This window comes from Salarias fasciatus, unplaced genomic scaffold (assembly GCF_902148845.1).
Source record: "Salarias fasciatus unplaced genomic scaffold, fSalaFa1.1, whole genome shotgun sequence".
Classification (NCBI taxonomy): Eukaryota; Metazoa; Chordata; class Actinopteri; order Blenniiformes; family Blenniidae; genus Salarias; species Salarias fasciatus.
In genome coordinates this window covers 2,213-17,724 of record NW_021941248.1, presented here as the reverse complement: position 1 = coordinate 17,724, position 15,512 = coordinate 2,213, and the positions used below count along the sequence as shown (strand labels likewise).

The following is a 15,512-nucleotide window of genomic DNA, read 5'->3' as shown; positions in this document are numbered from 1 at the left end:
CGGGTCAAGTCTTGCTCAGGAGACTTTTTTGTAAATATGTTTTAAAATAGTTACTAGAGTATGACAGACTTTATTTCTCTGTTCTAACTTGCAAAGGAGACTTGAAAGAACGATCTTCTGTTGTCATAAAGTCTTATTACATAAATTAAAGTAGTAATTAAATTAAAGTGTCAGTTTCTTTTCTCTTTTCTCTTGTCAGTGGAATTACTAATGAACCACTGAAGCGACCGTCCTGCGTCTCAGGGTTCTGGTGTTCCGTGGCTTGGACCTCGGGGGGTTCAAACGGACCCAGATCAGGTATTTGAGGCGGAACACTGGCGTTTCCTGCCCTGCTGTTCCACTCAGCTGTACTGAAGGTGATTTATAAAGCTCCAGAACTAAACGCCAGTCTTTCTGATTAAATACATTTAATGAAGCGATTGAAGAACCTGAGTGGATTCATGAAACCGGCTCCAGGCAGAGCTGCTCTCACCAGCCTCCATCCAGCCCAGACCGTCCTCGTTCCCTCCGATAAACACATGAAACAACAATCCTTCAGCAGGTTGAGGTCTGAGTCGTCTGAAGCCATCGGTACCGGCTGCAGAGGGATCGGCGGGATCGGAGGAGGATGGACGGGTTTCTGAGTCCAGCTCGGCGCATCGCTCCTCTTTAATCTGCAGAATTCAGACTTTTCATCTCCTCCATGAAAACTGATCCGGTTCTCATGAGCAGCGTTTCAACAAGAGGCCCGGGACGCTCCAGGTCACTGCGTCTCCATGACGACGGCTGCCAAAGCGCCGCTTTTCAAAAAGACTCACTCTGTCTCCGTGTAAACGAGGGAAAACACAACTTTTTAAAACCGGCTCCCAAACTGGAGAAGTTCTGCAGGAGGTGCAGGAGGAGTTCCCACATGGCGCTTCTCGGTCCTGCGATGTCAGCACTTCCTGTTTTCACAATAAACTTTTAGAATCAAATTAAAATGTGAAGGTGACAGTTTTAACCTGAAAGGCTACGCCTCCAGAAAAGGTCCATCCTTTAAGATCCAAACGCGGTTCTGGAAGCTCTGCAGCGCCGACTAGTGGCGGACGGTTGAATTACAGCAACCACTTACATGGAGAAAACTCTGACTGTTTGAATCCGTTCCTTTCTGTTTCAGCTGAGTGCAGAGCGAATCACGAGGCGCCCGGATCCCCCAGATCCTGCAGAAGCCGCTGAATCGCCCGTCGTCTCTAATCGTGAGTTTTGTTTGTGATCCACTGAACGAGCAAACACGATTATTCAAACCAGCGTTTTACAAGCATTCTTCCACATTCAGCGTGAAGTGACTGAACGCAGCGAGGAGGCGGAGACAAACACACCAGTCAAAGCTGTCAGCCTGTCAGAGCCAACGGCAAAGAAACGAAGAAATTAACCGATCTGCATGCTGATCAATCAGAAACCTCTGAGGATAAAGTCCACAGAGAGAAGTGGTGGTGGGCCAGCTGCAGCTCCTGTTTGTAGACCAGCATCATCATCAACACTCCTTCCTATATCTGGCATCTGTTAGTACAGGGGTGTCAAACATAAGGCCCAAGAGCCAAAACCAGCCTGCAGGAGGCTCCTATATTTTAAAAACCATCAACTTTTAAACAGTTTCCTTCGCAGAACACTGAGATTTCAGCTGATATGTCGGTGACGCTGCCAAGCTAGCTACCTGCTATCGAGCTAGCTACCTGCTATCGAGCTAGCTACCTGCTAACCTGCTATCAAGCTAGCTACCTGCTATCAAGTTAGATACTTGCTATTAATCTAGCTACTTGCTAACAAGCTAGCTAATTGCTATCAAACTAGCTACCTGCTATCAAGTTAGCTACTTGCTATCAATCTAGCTACCTGCTAACAAGTTAGCTACTTGCTATCAATCTAGCTACCTGCTAACAAGCTAGCTACTTGCTATCAAGCTAGCTACCTGCTATCGAGCTAGCTACCTGCTATCGAGCTAGCTACCTGCTAACCTGCTATCAAGCTAGCTACCTGCTATCAAGTTAGCTACTTGCTATCAATCTAGCTACTTGCTAACAAGCTAGCTAATTGCTATCAAACTAGCTACTTGCTAACAAGCTAGCTAATTGCTATCAATCTAGCTACCTGCTAACAAGCTAGCTACTTGCTATCAAGCTAGCTACCTGCTATCAAACTGGCTACCTGCTATCAAGCTAGCCTCAGAGCCATGCCGTCAGGATTAGTTTCTAAAAACAGGCGTAGCGCAGCAGTTGTTTACGTTTTCGGACATCTGAGGGCTTCAGAGTTGAATCCTTTAAAAATGGACTAAAAACCTTGATTCTGTAGCTCCTGAGTTGTATAGCTGTATTTTAAGTGCTATACATTTTTTCGTGTTTTTAGCTTTATGTCACTGTTGTTAGCACGTTGCATTTTTTATGAATACTACCAATTGCATGCATCATTATTACTATCATGACTATTTCACTGTATTTTGCAGCAGGTTTCATTAAAATTGGCTTCATGTGGAGATTTCATCATTTTCATTCTTCAGCATTTTAATTTGGATTTTGGATAATTGTGGGGAAAAAAATTAACTTTTTCAAAACTTAAGCTCACAGCCACAACAACCAAACTGATTTTTATTTTATTTTAGTTTATTTTTGGTTGAATTTCCAGGTCATTTCCTGCCGTCTGACGCTCCTGCACATCAGACTCTCCTTCATCCTTCGTCCTTCACTTCTGCGGCTCCTCAGCATTAAATTCTGCAGAAGCAAACTCCCGGCTGGGCCGTTTCCAGCTTCAACTTATGAAGACGTCTCATCTGACGGTGGAGTCCGGGCCGCCGGTGGGCGTGCGAGGAGCAGCGGTTCGATTCCCTCCCTGTGCTTTAATATTAAAGCTGTCTGGCCTCCAGGCACAGTTCAGACACCCCCACTTCACTGGTGACACCAGCAGGGGGGGCTGGGGGGGGGGGGGGGGGGGGGGGGTCGTTTTAATAAACAGCAGCCGCTGAGCGGCAGCCTCTTCGTCTGACTGAAACATCTTCATATTTACTGCCGTTCAGACACGACGACACGAAGCAGACGATCAGCAGCGGTGGAGGTTTAGCTGTTTCTCTAACGAACGATAAACAAAACGCCCTTCTTATTCCATACTGTGTTGAGAGAATTTTCTGCCGCGTCGTTTTTTGTTTATGGATTAGTGGAAGATTACTTTGCTTTTCTACCACATTAACCAGGAATGTCAAACATAAGGTCCGTGGGCTAAAACCAGCCTGCCAGAGACTCCAATCCGGTCAAACCACCAAGAATCTGCTCAAAATTACAACAAAATCATGGATTGTTTCACTAAAATCCGTCAGAGAAGAAACACAACGCTTAGATTTGAGCTGAGATATGAGCTATCCTGAAAGCTAGCTGTCTGCTACCAAACTAGTTTCTTGCTAACAAACTACCTGCGATCAAGCTAGCTAAATGCTACTAAACTAGCTCCCTGATATAAAGCTATCTACCTGCTGTCAAACTAGCTAGCATCAGAGCCATGCTGTCAGGGAAATATGGAAAAACACCCAGAATGCAACAGCTGCAGGAGACGTTTCAGGACGTTTCTCTGTCCAGTAGAGCTGGAGTCATTGTCTGCGCTCGTTGTGAAACAGATTCGGTTCTTGCCGTGGGAATGTCTGAGCGGGGCGGCTCTGAGCTGCTTGTAGCTCCTGAACTGAAATGATTCAACACTCCGGTTTAAACGTTTTACTGTGATGTTTTGTGGTGAATTTGGATTCAGGGCGTCGTTTTGGATCCACCTCACTGTAAACATGGAGATTCTGCGGAGGAGACTAAATCCTGGAGGGTTCGGCCACAGCGGGACGACCTGCAGGTCGATATCTGCCGTCAGTCAGGAGGGGAAGAAGAGCGGCGACCGGACTGATGGATCGGCTCATCGGAAGCTGAGTGACATCTGCTGTCACACACACACACACACACACACACACACACACACACACACACACACACACACACACAGAGAGTCACTTTGAAGGTCATCTGTTATATTTTTTAAAAGTTCCATATGCGGACCATCTGAACTGACGGAGATATAAACTTGTAATTTTCACATTAATTAAACTGAGTCTTCCCGGTGTGTGTGTCCTCCCCGGTCCCAGCTCTGTGGATTGGTCATGCATATTGGATGAGCAGGTATAGATGGAGGCAGAGCGACGGGGTGGGGGGTGGGGGGTGGGGGACCGCCACCTGAGTTCCCGCCCCGCCTCCTTCGGCAGCCCGTCTCCGCCTCCCGCCCGATGGACGTCTGCTTCCTGACAGACACTCGGTCACCTTGGCGGCGGCGGGCGTCACGCCTGACGCCGTCACTGTCACCGGGTTTCAAACTCCGGATCGCCGGCAGACAGACGGGACCGGAGGACCTGACGTCTTCAGCCAGGAATCCGGTGACAGCTGTGTGATTACGGGACGGGGACGGGGACGGGGACGGGGACGGAGACGGACTGCGTCCAGCTGGATCTGCCTCCTCTTCTTCACTTTTCATTTAAAAAACAGATTCCTCTGATCCGGCGGTCCCCAGAGAGACGGAGGCGGCTCGGTCCCTCCGGGATCGATGTCTTGCTTAAGGACACATTGACATGTGGGCAGATAGGGAATCGAACCCACAACCTCCACGCTGAGAAATGACCCGACTGTCGTTGGACTTACGTGACGTGAATTCAGTCAATCAGCTCCGGACGAACAGTGGAGGAGGACTGGGACAGAAACCTGCAGGACAGAGCCCAGTCTGAGCCTCAAACGTCACCAGGATGAAACGGAACCGGAACAACACCGGAATGTACCGGAACGCCACCAGAACGCCACCGGAACGCCACCGGAACGCCACCGGAACGCCACCGGAACACCACCGGAACGCCACCGGAAAACCACCGGAACGCCACCGGAACGCAACCGGAAAACCACCGGAACACCACCGGAAAGCCACCGGAAAACCACCGGAACGCCACCGGAAACCACCGGAACACCACCGGAAACCACCGGAACGCCACCGGAAAACCACCGGAACGCCACCGGAAAGCCACCGGAACACCACCGGAAACCACCGGAAACCACCGGAACGCCACCGGAACACCACCGGAAAGCCACCGGAAAACCACCGGAACGCCACCGGAAACCACCGGAACACCACCGGAACGCCACCGGAAAACCACCGGAACGCCACCGGAAAGCCACCGGAACACCACCGGAAACCACCGGAACGCCACCGGAAAACCACCGGAACACCACCGGAAACCACCGGAACACCACCGGAACGCCACCGGAACGCCACCGGAACGCCACCGGAACGCCACCGGAACACCACCGGAACGCCACCGGAAAACCACCGGAACGCCACCAGAACGCAACCGGAAAACCACCGGAACACCACCGGAAAGCCACCGGAAAACCACCGGAACGCCACCGGAAACCACCGGAACGCCACCGGAAACCACCGGAACACAACCGTAAACCACCGGAACGCCACCGGAAAACCACCGGAAAACCACCGGAACGCCACCGGAAAGCCACCGGAACACCACCGGAACGCCACCGGAACACCACCGGAAACCACCGGAACGCCACCGGAAAACCACCGGAACGCAACCGGAAAACCACCGGAACACCACCGGAAAGCCACCGGAAAACCACCGGAACGCCACCGGAAACCACCGGAACACCACCGGAAACCACCGGAACGCCACCGGAAAACCACCGGAACGCCACCGGAAAGCCACCGGAACACCACCGGAAACCACCGGAAACCACCGGAACGCCACCGGAACACCACCGGAAAGCCACCGGAAAACCACCGGAACGCCACCGGAAACCACCGGAACACCACCGGAACGCCACCGGAAAACCACCGGAACGCCACCGGAAAGCCACCGGAACACCACCGGAAACCACCGGAACGCCACCGGAAAACCACCGGAACACCACCGGAACACCACCGGAACGCCACCGGAACGCCACCGGAACGCCACCGGAACGCCACCGGAACGCCACCGGAACACCACCGGAACGCCACCGGAAAACCACCGGAACGCCACCAGAACGCAACCGGAAAACCACCGGAACACCACCGGAAAGCCACCGGAAAACCACCGGAACGCCACCGGAAACCACCGGAACGCCACCGGAAACCACCGGAACACAACCGTAAACCACCGGAACGCCACCGGAAAACCACCGGAAAACCACCGGAACGCCACCGGAAAGCCACCGGAACACCACCGGAACGCCACCGGAACACCACCGGAAACCACCGGAACGCCACCGGAAAACCACCGGAACGCCACCAGAAAGCCACCGGAACACCACCGGAAAGCCACCGGAAAACCACCGGAACGCCACCAGAAAGCCACCGGAACACCACCGGAACGCCACCGGAAAGCCACCGGAACACCACCGGAACGCCACCGGAAAGCCACCGGAACACCACCGGAAACCACCGGAACGCCACCGGAAAACCACCGGAACGCCACCAGAAAGCCACCGGAACACCACCGGAAAACCACCGGAACACCACCGGAAAGCCACCGGAACACCACCGGAACACCACCGGAAACCACCGGAACACCACCGGAAACCACCGGAACACCACCGGAACACCACCGGAAACCACCGGAACGCCACCGGAAAACCACCGGAACGCCACCAGAAAGCCACCGGAACACCACCGGAAAACCACCGGAAACCACCGGAACACCACCGGAAACCACCGGAACACCACCGGAAACCACCGGAACACCACCGGAAACCACCGGAACGCCACCAGAAAGCCACCGGAACACCACCGGAACGCCACGCGTGAAGTGAGTGTTGAGAGACTGAGGGTGAGTCACTGTGTGTGTGTGTGTGTGTGTGTGTGTGTGTGTGTAGTGTCATTTGCATGCAGGTCATGGTGACCCTCTCCTCACATCTGAGATTCTCATTAATTCAAAGACCTGTGAGTGCACGTGTGCGCACACACACACACACACACACACACACACACACACACACACACACACACACACACACACACACACACAGTCACATTGTAATTGCTGCACCCTGCTCCTTCAGTTCCTCCTCGTCTCCCTGGTGTCCCCCTCCGTCTCATGTCTCTGCTGTCTAATTGGGGTAAACACCCTGCCATCATGCCCCCCCCCCCCCCCCCCCCGAGCCCCCCCAGCCCCCCAGGTGAGGAAACCCTGCTGACCTGTGTGTTCTGTCAGCAGGCCACTCGTTAACACCTCGTTTACACTCAGGTCAGAAAGCGGTCTTCTCACCTGGATTTCTGTCCAATCAGCAGCTCTGTGCGCCCTGTGACCCCTGTGACCCCTGTGACCCCTGTGACCTCTGTGTTCCCCTCAGGACCGCAACCATGTGCAGGCAACAGTACAGTCTGTTCACACGACAGCAGTGTGTGGAGGCTTTGACAGGGAGGAACTTGTTGGAAATGCTCGGGCTGCTTCGTCGTGTCAACCGGTGAAAACGACACCTGACAAGCAGCAGAACCAACTGCTGGTCCGACAGGCTGTCAGTGTTTCCATGGAAACAGACGTCGTTTTTAAATGTAGATGTTTTCTGAAAACGTAAAATAATGTGTTTTGTTTTTGAAACGTCTCGTGAACGGGCTCTGAGGAAGTGATGCTGACTGACGGAGCTTCAGTCCATTAGAGACGGACCTAAAAAGACAAGCAGCCACAGACAGGCCAACGACACGACGGCAGCCAATCACAGCCAGCGACAGCCAGTCACAGCCAATCACAGCCATCCACAGCCAATCACAGCCAGCGACAGCCAGTCACAGCCAATCACAGCCATCCACAGCCAATCACAGCCAGCCACAGCCAATCACAGCCAGCGACAGCCAATCACAGCCATCCACAGCCAATCACAGCCAGCCACAGCCAGCGACAGCCAATCACAGCCATCCACAGCCAATCACAGCCAGCCACAGCCAATCACAGCCAGCCACAGCCAATCACAGCCAGCGACAGCCAATCACAGCCAATCACAGCCAGCGACAGCCAATCACAGCCAATCACAGCCAATCACAGCCAATCACAGCCAATCACAGCCAGCGACAGCCAATCACAGCCAATCACAGCCAGCCACAGCCAATCACAGCCAGCGACAGCCAATCACAGCCAATCCAGCTCAAGGTCTCAAAGAGACGCGAATTCAGAGTCAAACAATCCAAACACAGAAACGCTGAAGACGAAGATGAGCTGCTTGAAACTTAAAACGATCAGAACTCCAGGAGACTGAGGAGTCTCTACCAGGACTGGACCGGAGAGGGTCTGAGGAGTCTCCAGTAGAACTGGACCAGAGGCGGTCTGAGGAGTCTCCAGTAGAACTGGACCAGAGGCGGTCTGAGGAGTCTCCAGTAGAACTGGACCAGAGGCGGTCTGAGGAGTCTCCAGTAGAACTGGACCAGAGGCGGTCTGAGGAGTCTCCAGTAGAACTGGACCAGAGGCGGTCTGAGGAGTCTCCAGTAGAACTGGACCAGAGGCGGTCTGAGGCCTGCTGCTGCTGCTGCAGGTGAAGAAGCGGTTCTGAGCAGGTCCAACCCTTTGTGACCATCCTCTGATGAGACGTCCAGCAGGACAGACCGGCTCCTGAAGACCAAACCGCCTCTTGAACCTGGACTTCTCTGGACCTCAGTGATCTCCACTGATCACCTGGATCCAACAGAACGACGCGGTCGATACGCAGACAACAGATCTGCAGCTTTTCTTCAACCTGGACTAAACTCTGGAGGAACGCTTCCGGAACCTCGTCAGATCAACAATTAAAGAGTCCTGAAGGAAGAGCGGTCCGTCCCGGTCCCAGCAGAGTCTTCCTGATGAAGAGTCTCCATGTGGGTAAACGCCGAGAGCCGGACGCTGACGGCCCTCAGACGCCGGCTGTAATAATGACTGCAGTCAGATTTAACCTTTCAGCGCTCGTCTTCATGGCAGAGCGGTGAAGTTTCACGCGCCTCATTGCGGCGGCGGTTTATGCAGAAGCAAAGCGAGTCGCTTATGCATTCAGAACCGGAACGAGGAGGACTGAGGGACGGCTGCTCGGCACATTACGCCTCATTAAAGCCTGGGAGGAGGTGAGGAGGCGAGGAGGCGAGGAGGCGAGGAGGCGCCGCGGCGGCAGCATTTGGAAATGGAGGTTTCAATGAGCTTTGTTTCTGTTTTAAACATGTATAAATCATAAAGGCAGCGGCGCGGTGGTTCAGTGGGTGGCACCAGGTTCTTTTTAAACCTGGTTGTTTACCACGTGCTGGATTAGTGGCCTGTCCAGCCCGGAACCCTGTAACCCCCCCGGAGCTCCACCCAGCCGCCGGAGCGGTCGTAGCTCAGTCTCATGGACACTGCCACCGGTGGGACGATGGGGGATTGAACCTGCAACCTTCCCATTGGGAGACGACCATCAGCTGAAGAGCTGTGGTGAGACAGACGGTGGCGGGATCTGTCGGATCGTCTCCGGGTTGGACCGGCGCTGATGGAGGCTACAGGTCTGTCGCTAAGCTAGCAGACTGCGCTAACGAGCGGATTAAACAGAAGAGCTCAGAGACCCGACTGAAAACCCTGAAAACATAAAATGACTCTGATGGACCGTGTCCGATGATTCTGGGTTTCTGTTGACAGTTTTGTCCCGCGGTGAGGGACCCTCAGCTGTCGCTCTCCGTCAGCTCCGCCTTCAGCTCCGCCCCGTGACAGAAACTCCGCCTCTTTCATTCTTCACCGGCTGCTTTTCCATCCTTCCATCATGGGAACTTCCTGCCGTTGGACGGACTGAGGACCTGACCAAACCACGGCTTCCTGCCGGTCTTCGTCCCAGGACGTTTGTGCTGTCCGTCTCTTGGTACGACAGCCAGGAGACGCTGCAGGTCTGACCGCAGAGAGACGTCCAGCTGTCTCATGTCTCCAGAACCTCCGTCACACTGGGATCACCAGAGCCCGCCGGCTCACACTCGGGCCAGGACTCCGCCCTTCACCAGAGAAGGGTTTCTGGCTCTGTTCATCCAGCCCGGATGTCTTCATTGTCTCCGGGGACGGGCGGGGCTGCTGGGACATCAGTCCACTTCAGCGGTGCGGGTGTAAAGTGAGGATTCCGTCCCGCTGCTCCTCTGAACTGCACTAATCCGTCGTGTCTTCCTCTGTTTCTGAAGCTCATGTTGGACACGGTCCTTCACAGGATTTGAGGACGTCCCACTGCCGAGGCGGTCCTGGAGGAACCGTCCCTGTGGACTCATGGGTCAGATGATGAGCTCCAGTGGAAACCAGCTCCGCCCGCCAAACCGGGCCGGATCACCAGGATGAACGGCGGAGGAGCCCTGGTCACGGCCATTGTGGGAACATCCGTCTCCGCTGCTCCTTTGTCCTCCTTTCATTTCCTCTCGTCTCCTCCTGCGATGACACATTTATAAACCCGCCCTCCCCCGTCCGTCCTCTCCACGCCACTCTGCTCCTCCGCTCTCTCCTCCGCCATTCTTCTCTGCTCGTCACGTCTTTGATAAAGTCTGTCAGATTAATTAATGTGATTAACTGTCCGTGTCCTTCAAGACTCCCACCAGAGGACAGCAGTGACTGGGAGGCTGGACGGACGGACGGACGGACGGACAGACGGACGGACGGACGGACGGACGGCTGACTGGAAAAGTGAAAGAAGTGGAGAAGTGGCTCCTCTGCTCTGATCGGGTCTGGATTCTGATCATTCTGATCAAAAAGCACAAATCAGACGTCTCTGACTGGCTACACCCGTCTACACCCGTCTACACCCGTCTACACCCGTCTAGACCCGTCTACACCCGTCTACACCCGTCTACACCCGTCTAGACCCGTCTACACCCGTCTACACCCGTCTACACCCGTCTAGACACGTCTAGACCCGTCTACACCCGTCTAGACCCGTCTAGACCCGTCTACACCCGTCAATCCAACGGTGAAAATCTGTGAGGGACTCGTCTTTGAACACCTTTACGTCTTAATAAACCTTCCTTTTCTCAACCCGGCTGGTGCTGAAGAGGCCGACCGACACGAACTATAAAAACAGGCAGTTTTACTACGAGCCGCTTCGATCTATAATTAGAAACACTAAAAATAGACCCAGGACGGTTTGCAGAATGTATGTTTGTCAAGTACGATAAAGAGCCTGGAAGTGAAACGATCCCACAGAGGAAGCAGCAGGTTTCTTCACGTCTTCCTAAAATAACGACGATGGAAATGAGTTAAAATCCAGTGAAGGACCTGATCCTGCCTGAATGGAACAACAGAAGGCAGCAGAACCAGTTTCAGCTGGAATATTTAGATGTTTCTACGGTACAAACAAGGAAGCAACTCGCGGTTGGACGAGAAGAACGTTCTGCAGGTTCTCCAAAACAAGGAGCGGAAAATGCTTTTTTATTTGATGTCGGTCGACTCGTCTCTCTGCAGTGAAATTTGAGGCCAGTAACTCTTCAAATCGCAGCACTACTCACACACACTGCACACAACACGAAGGCGTTTGAGCCTCGAACCACACATCAGCTTTATCAGTGAAAGAAGCTCTGGAGGGAAGAGGTTTGTCTCCTGACCGGCAGAGTCATCACTAAAGGCTGAATTTTCAGTAAATCACAGAATGCATTACGAGAAAAAGTCCTGCTAGCTTAATGCTAACTTCTATGGGGAAACCCATTGACATGCTAACAGTTAGCCCAACAGACACAGAACTTGCTGGAACAAAATTAAACTGAGCAACATTTTACTGAAAAATCCAAAACACAAACGCTAATTATTTCAATTCTAACAGGCAGATGTTTCCCTCACTCTGAAAAAGACAATAATGAAGAACTCTGGAAACTCTGCTGTTAGCCTACAAAACACAAACAGGAAGTAGCAACCGAAGCCCCAGGGGCTTTTTTAACATTCCAAATTTTAACACCAATGTTTTCTCTTTTACTGCAGATTAATATCAGCAGTAAATATCAGTGTAAGTATCAATACTGATCGACATCGGCCCTGAGAAAACCTTATCAGTGTCTCTGTACTTTAGAGTCTTTGTGTTGCTTTAAAAACACTGGGAAACGTGCAAAATGCTCCAAACACCGTTTTTGTTTCAAGAAAATGAGGAGATCATCGTTGAGTTCAGTCACTTGATCAAGAGGTTTGATGTTAAATTCACAATGTGAGCAAAGGACCAACTAAAAAGAAGTTATTTATAAAGAAAACACTACATTTTCATTTTATCCACAAAGGATGTGGTTTCTTTTGTGTTTTTAGTTCCTGTAAAATATTTCAAATTGATAAGAAACAATAGAAAATGCATGCCAGTAAACCCAGAGCGTTCTCTGGTCTGGTCCATGGCACTGATGTCTTTCTGCTGGGCTGTGGACGGAGGACGACTTCCTGCCGGTGCCTGATTTACCTGATTCTGCCCAAAGAGAAGCGAGAGAGCGACCGGGCCCCGGAGCGGCGGGGATTTAACGGGGTGAAGGAACCCGGCTCTCCGGTGTAGAACCTCCGTGTTCATCGTCTGAACACGACAGGCGAGGCTGAGGCCGGCAGGCGGAACCGACCAGGGTCGTCTGAACCCAGAACCCAGAACGCAGCGCCCGCCCGTTTACCCTCCTTCTCTGGGAGACTCTCTGCTTCCCGTCTGACGGACAGCTTCACGTTTTCACAGAGTCCAGCTCAGAATCCAGTCCTCAGAGGCAGAGCTCCACGGGGAAGCGTCTGCTGATGAGGGGCGCTGGCTGGTCTGGGATCACAGAAGCCTTGGCGGCTGGTTCTAATCCCTGGATCACAGGACTGCTCAAAGTGTTCAGATTGATGTGGAGCCTTCAGAAGAACCGCCGCCGGCACAAACACTCATACTGTCTGCAGATTACCTGTCGCCATGGTTACATGATGGTTTCTGATTCAGAATTAAATCGATCGTTATTAACTAGTGGGGCAGAAAATTGCATATTTAGCCGGAATCATTCACTTTGGGATACAAGTATGAACATTTGGTAAATATACGCCACGCAAAATTCCAAGATGGTGGCACCAAAATCCAAGATGTCTGTTCTTGGTACCAAGAACCATACCACATTCAGCTTCAAAACATTTATGTGGCTTAAAATCAATGCATTTGGAGGTATTAGGGAGAAAGACATTTCTGGGCTCATAATGCTGCTCCGCCCAGAAATGCGTTTTCATCCAGGTCATCAGGACCTGCAGTGGAAATAACAGACAGACACGTCTTCAGACCCAGAGCTGAATGGAAGAACATGCAAACTCCACCCAGACAGGCTCCGGTTCCAGAACCCGAGAGGATTCCTCCTGATTACAGGTCGCTCAGCGCTAACAGCGCTAACAGCGCTAACAGCCTCCAGAACGCTAACTGGAGACCAGCGTCCGGCCTGACTCACAAAGGTGTCTTAACCAATCAGAGGCTGAACTCACTGCGCTGACTAACACTGAGACACGTGTGTGTGTGTGTGTGTGTGTGTGTGTGTGTGTGTGCTGAATCTTAAACACCGCTCCTCCTCCTCATAAAGGCTGCTTTCACTCGGCAGCAGAATCCTCTGAACTGAACGACTCGGTGAGAAACGGATCAGTTTCTGCTTCACGCTGAAACGACGTCTCAAAACGCAACACCATCAATATTTCACACTGCGAGTCATTTAGAGGCGAGATTCCAGCCTGGTCGCCGTCACGTCCACGGCTCCAGGATCAATCGGCTCATTTCTGATTAATTAAATTTAAAAGAAAATATATATTCAGTTATCTATACTTTAACAAAGTTTATTTCGCACGTAGGCCGCCATTGTTGTGCACGTTGCAAAGCATTCTGGGTAGTGACGTCACAAAGTTGTTTCGCCTCTCAGCGGTGTTTTTAGGAGCGATCTGTTGGCAGCTTTGTAAACACGAGCGTTCAACCCTTTCAATTCGAACCAACACGAAACCGAATACAGAGCGAGGACGGAAACGGAAGGAACGATGGAGATGACAATAAAGATGGTAGCAAGAGGAAGACAGTCGGCCACAGCCGCTGGAGCCTCTGGACGCTGCCTCCCAACGGCGACCGAGAGAGAGCGTCTGCTGCAAAGAGCTCATTTTTCTTTCTGCTGCTGTTCAAGGTACTTATTTACTTTACCTCGTCACGATGAACATAATTAACACAAAAAAGACGACCGGAGATGCTGCTCCCTGTACTTTACCACAGATCTCCTCTGAATCACAGCGCATCAAAGCTTTCAGGCTGTCTGCAGAAACCCGGACGTGTTGTGGGCCCCGGCCAGCCTTCATGACCGATTCAGTACCGCTCTACCCAACAGGCAAGGCGTTTATCAACCAAGCGTAAAATATCCTTACTCAGTGCCTAATTACTGTTATCATTATTATTCCAGGGCAGGGGGCGGCAACTTGATTTGGCATCGGGCCAGTTTTTGTTTGGGTTTTTTTGTGACTGTCAGCTTCAGCTCCCTCAGTCCTGAGAGCAACGCGATGATCCCTGAACAAGACGAAGATAAAACAACAGAACAGTGAACAGCCACACTGAACCCAGAAATTAACCTACCAGAACAACGTTCCCCTCGTTCTCTGCACGCCGCCGCAGATCCGTCCTCCCAGAACTGAACTGTCCTCAACAACAACCCGTCCGTTCTGTCCCAGACGCTCAGCGTTTAAATCTTCTTTCCACCGTCTCAGAAGTTGAGATTGCGTCCTGTCAACTGATGTTGGAGCACGAAGGAATCGTTCAAAGCCGGCTACTTCGTCGGTGGCTAACAGCTAAGCTAACTGAGACACTTCTGTCCCTGAACGCAGCAGGAGCTGCACGGATCTTACAATGGATCACACAGATCTTCTATTGTTATCATTTAAAATGTGGCACGGCGGCCTGATAACAGACAGCTTACCATTACAGTCCAAAACACCAAGATCACGTCCATGTCCGGATTCTCGTCCTCCTCCCTGTTTCGGCTCGGCGTCACTTGCTGCTGTTATTCGGACTCGTTTTGAGTCATCATCGCGTTCCCCTTCCTTTTTAAAAAATGACAGTAAATGTAACCGTCTTTTTGACATGTTTGACTCGCCCTTTGCTGACTCTCTTCATGAATTATCTCAGACGCAACAATTTTCCGTCCGAGGCGGGTTTGATTCAGTGCGTCAGCAGATCTGCGGCTCTTTTAAATGACTTTTTTTAACTTCTAATTATATTAAACAATGTGAAATTAGTAACATTTGTTCTGTGAATTAATATGTTAGAATATTTATTATTTTATGCAATTAACGTGATTTTTGAGCACAGGTATCTCTCCCACAGGCATCTTCCCACCTTTTTCTTAGATTGCCTCTCCTCAGGAAAGCTGTGGATGCTCACCGCACTTCCTTTATTTCCCTTGTTTTCAAAATTACATCCAAAAGTGACGCAATGTGGCATTTTGTTCGGTTGTAGCTGACGACAGAAGTACTTCATGAGTGGTTTGTAAACAGGTTCAGTAAACAGACAACTATATTTTTTTATTTATTTTATCCATCCATCCATCCATCCATTTTC

At 51.6% G+C, this 15,512-nt stretch overlaps 1 protein-coding gene across 1 annotated transcript; it reads left to right on the top strand.

Moving 5' to 3' along the window:
• Positions 1-4,798: 4,798 nt before the first annotated feature.
• LOC115384503 (early nodulin-75-like) lies at positions 4,799-9,703 on the top strand. Its single transcript, XM_030086789.1, has 3 exons — positions 4,799-6,838; positions 7,362-7,379; positions 9,635-9,703. Exons 1-3 carry the CDS (start codon positions 4,799-4,801, stop codon positions 9,701-9,703), a joined length of 2,127 nt encoding a protein of 708 aa, XP_029942649.1.
• Positions 9,704-15,512: the final 5,809 nt, after the last annotated feature.

What these genes read in the sequence shown, in the direction of transcription:
- LOC115384503 (XM_030086789.1), top strand. Translation starts at nt 4,799, where the DNA reads ATGTACCGGAACGCCACCAGAACGCCACCGGAACGCCACCGGAACGCC.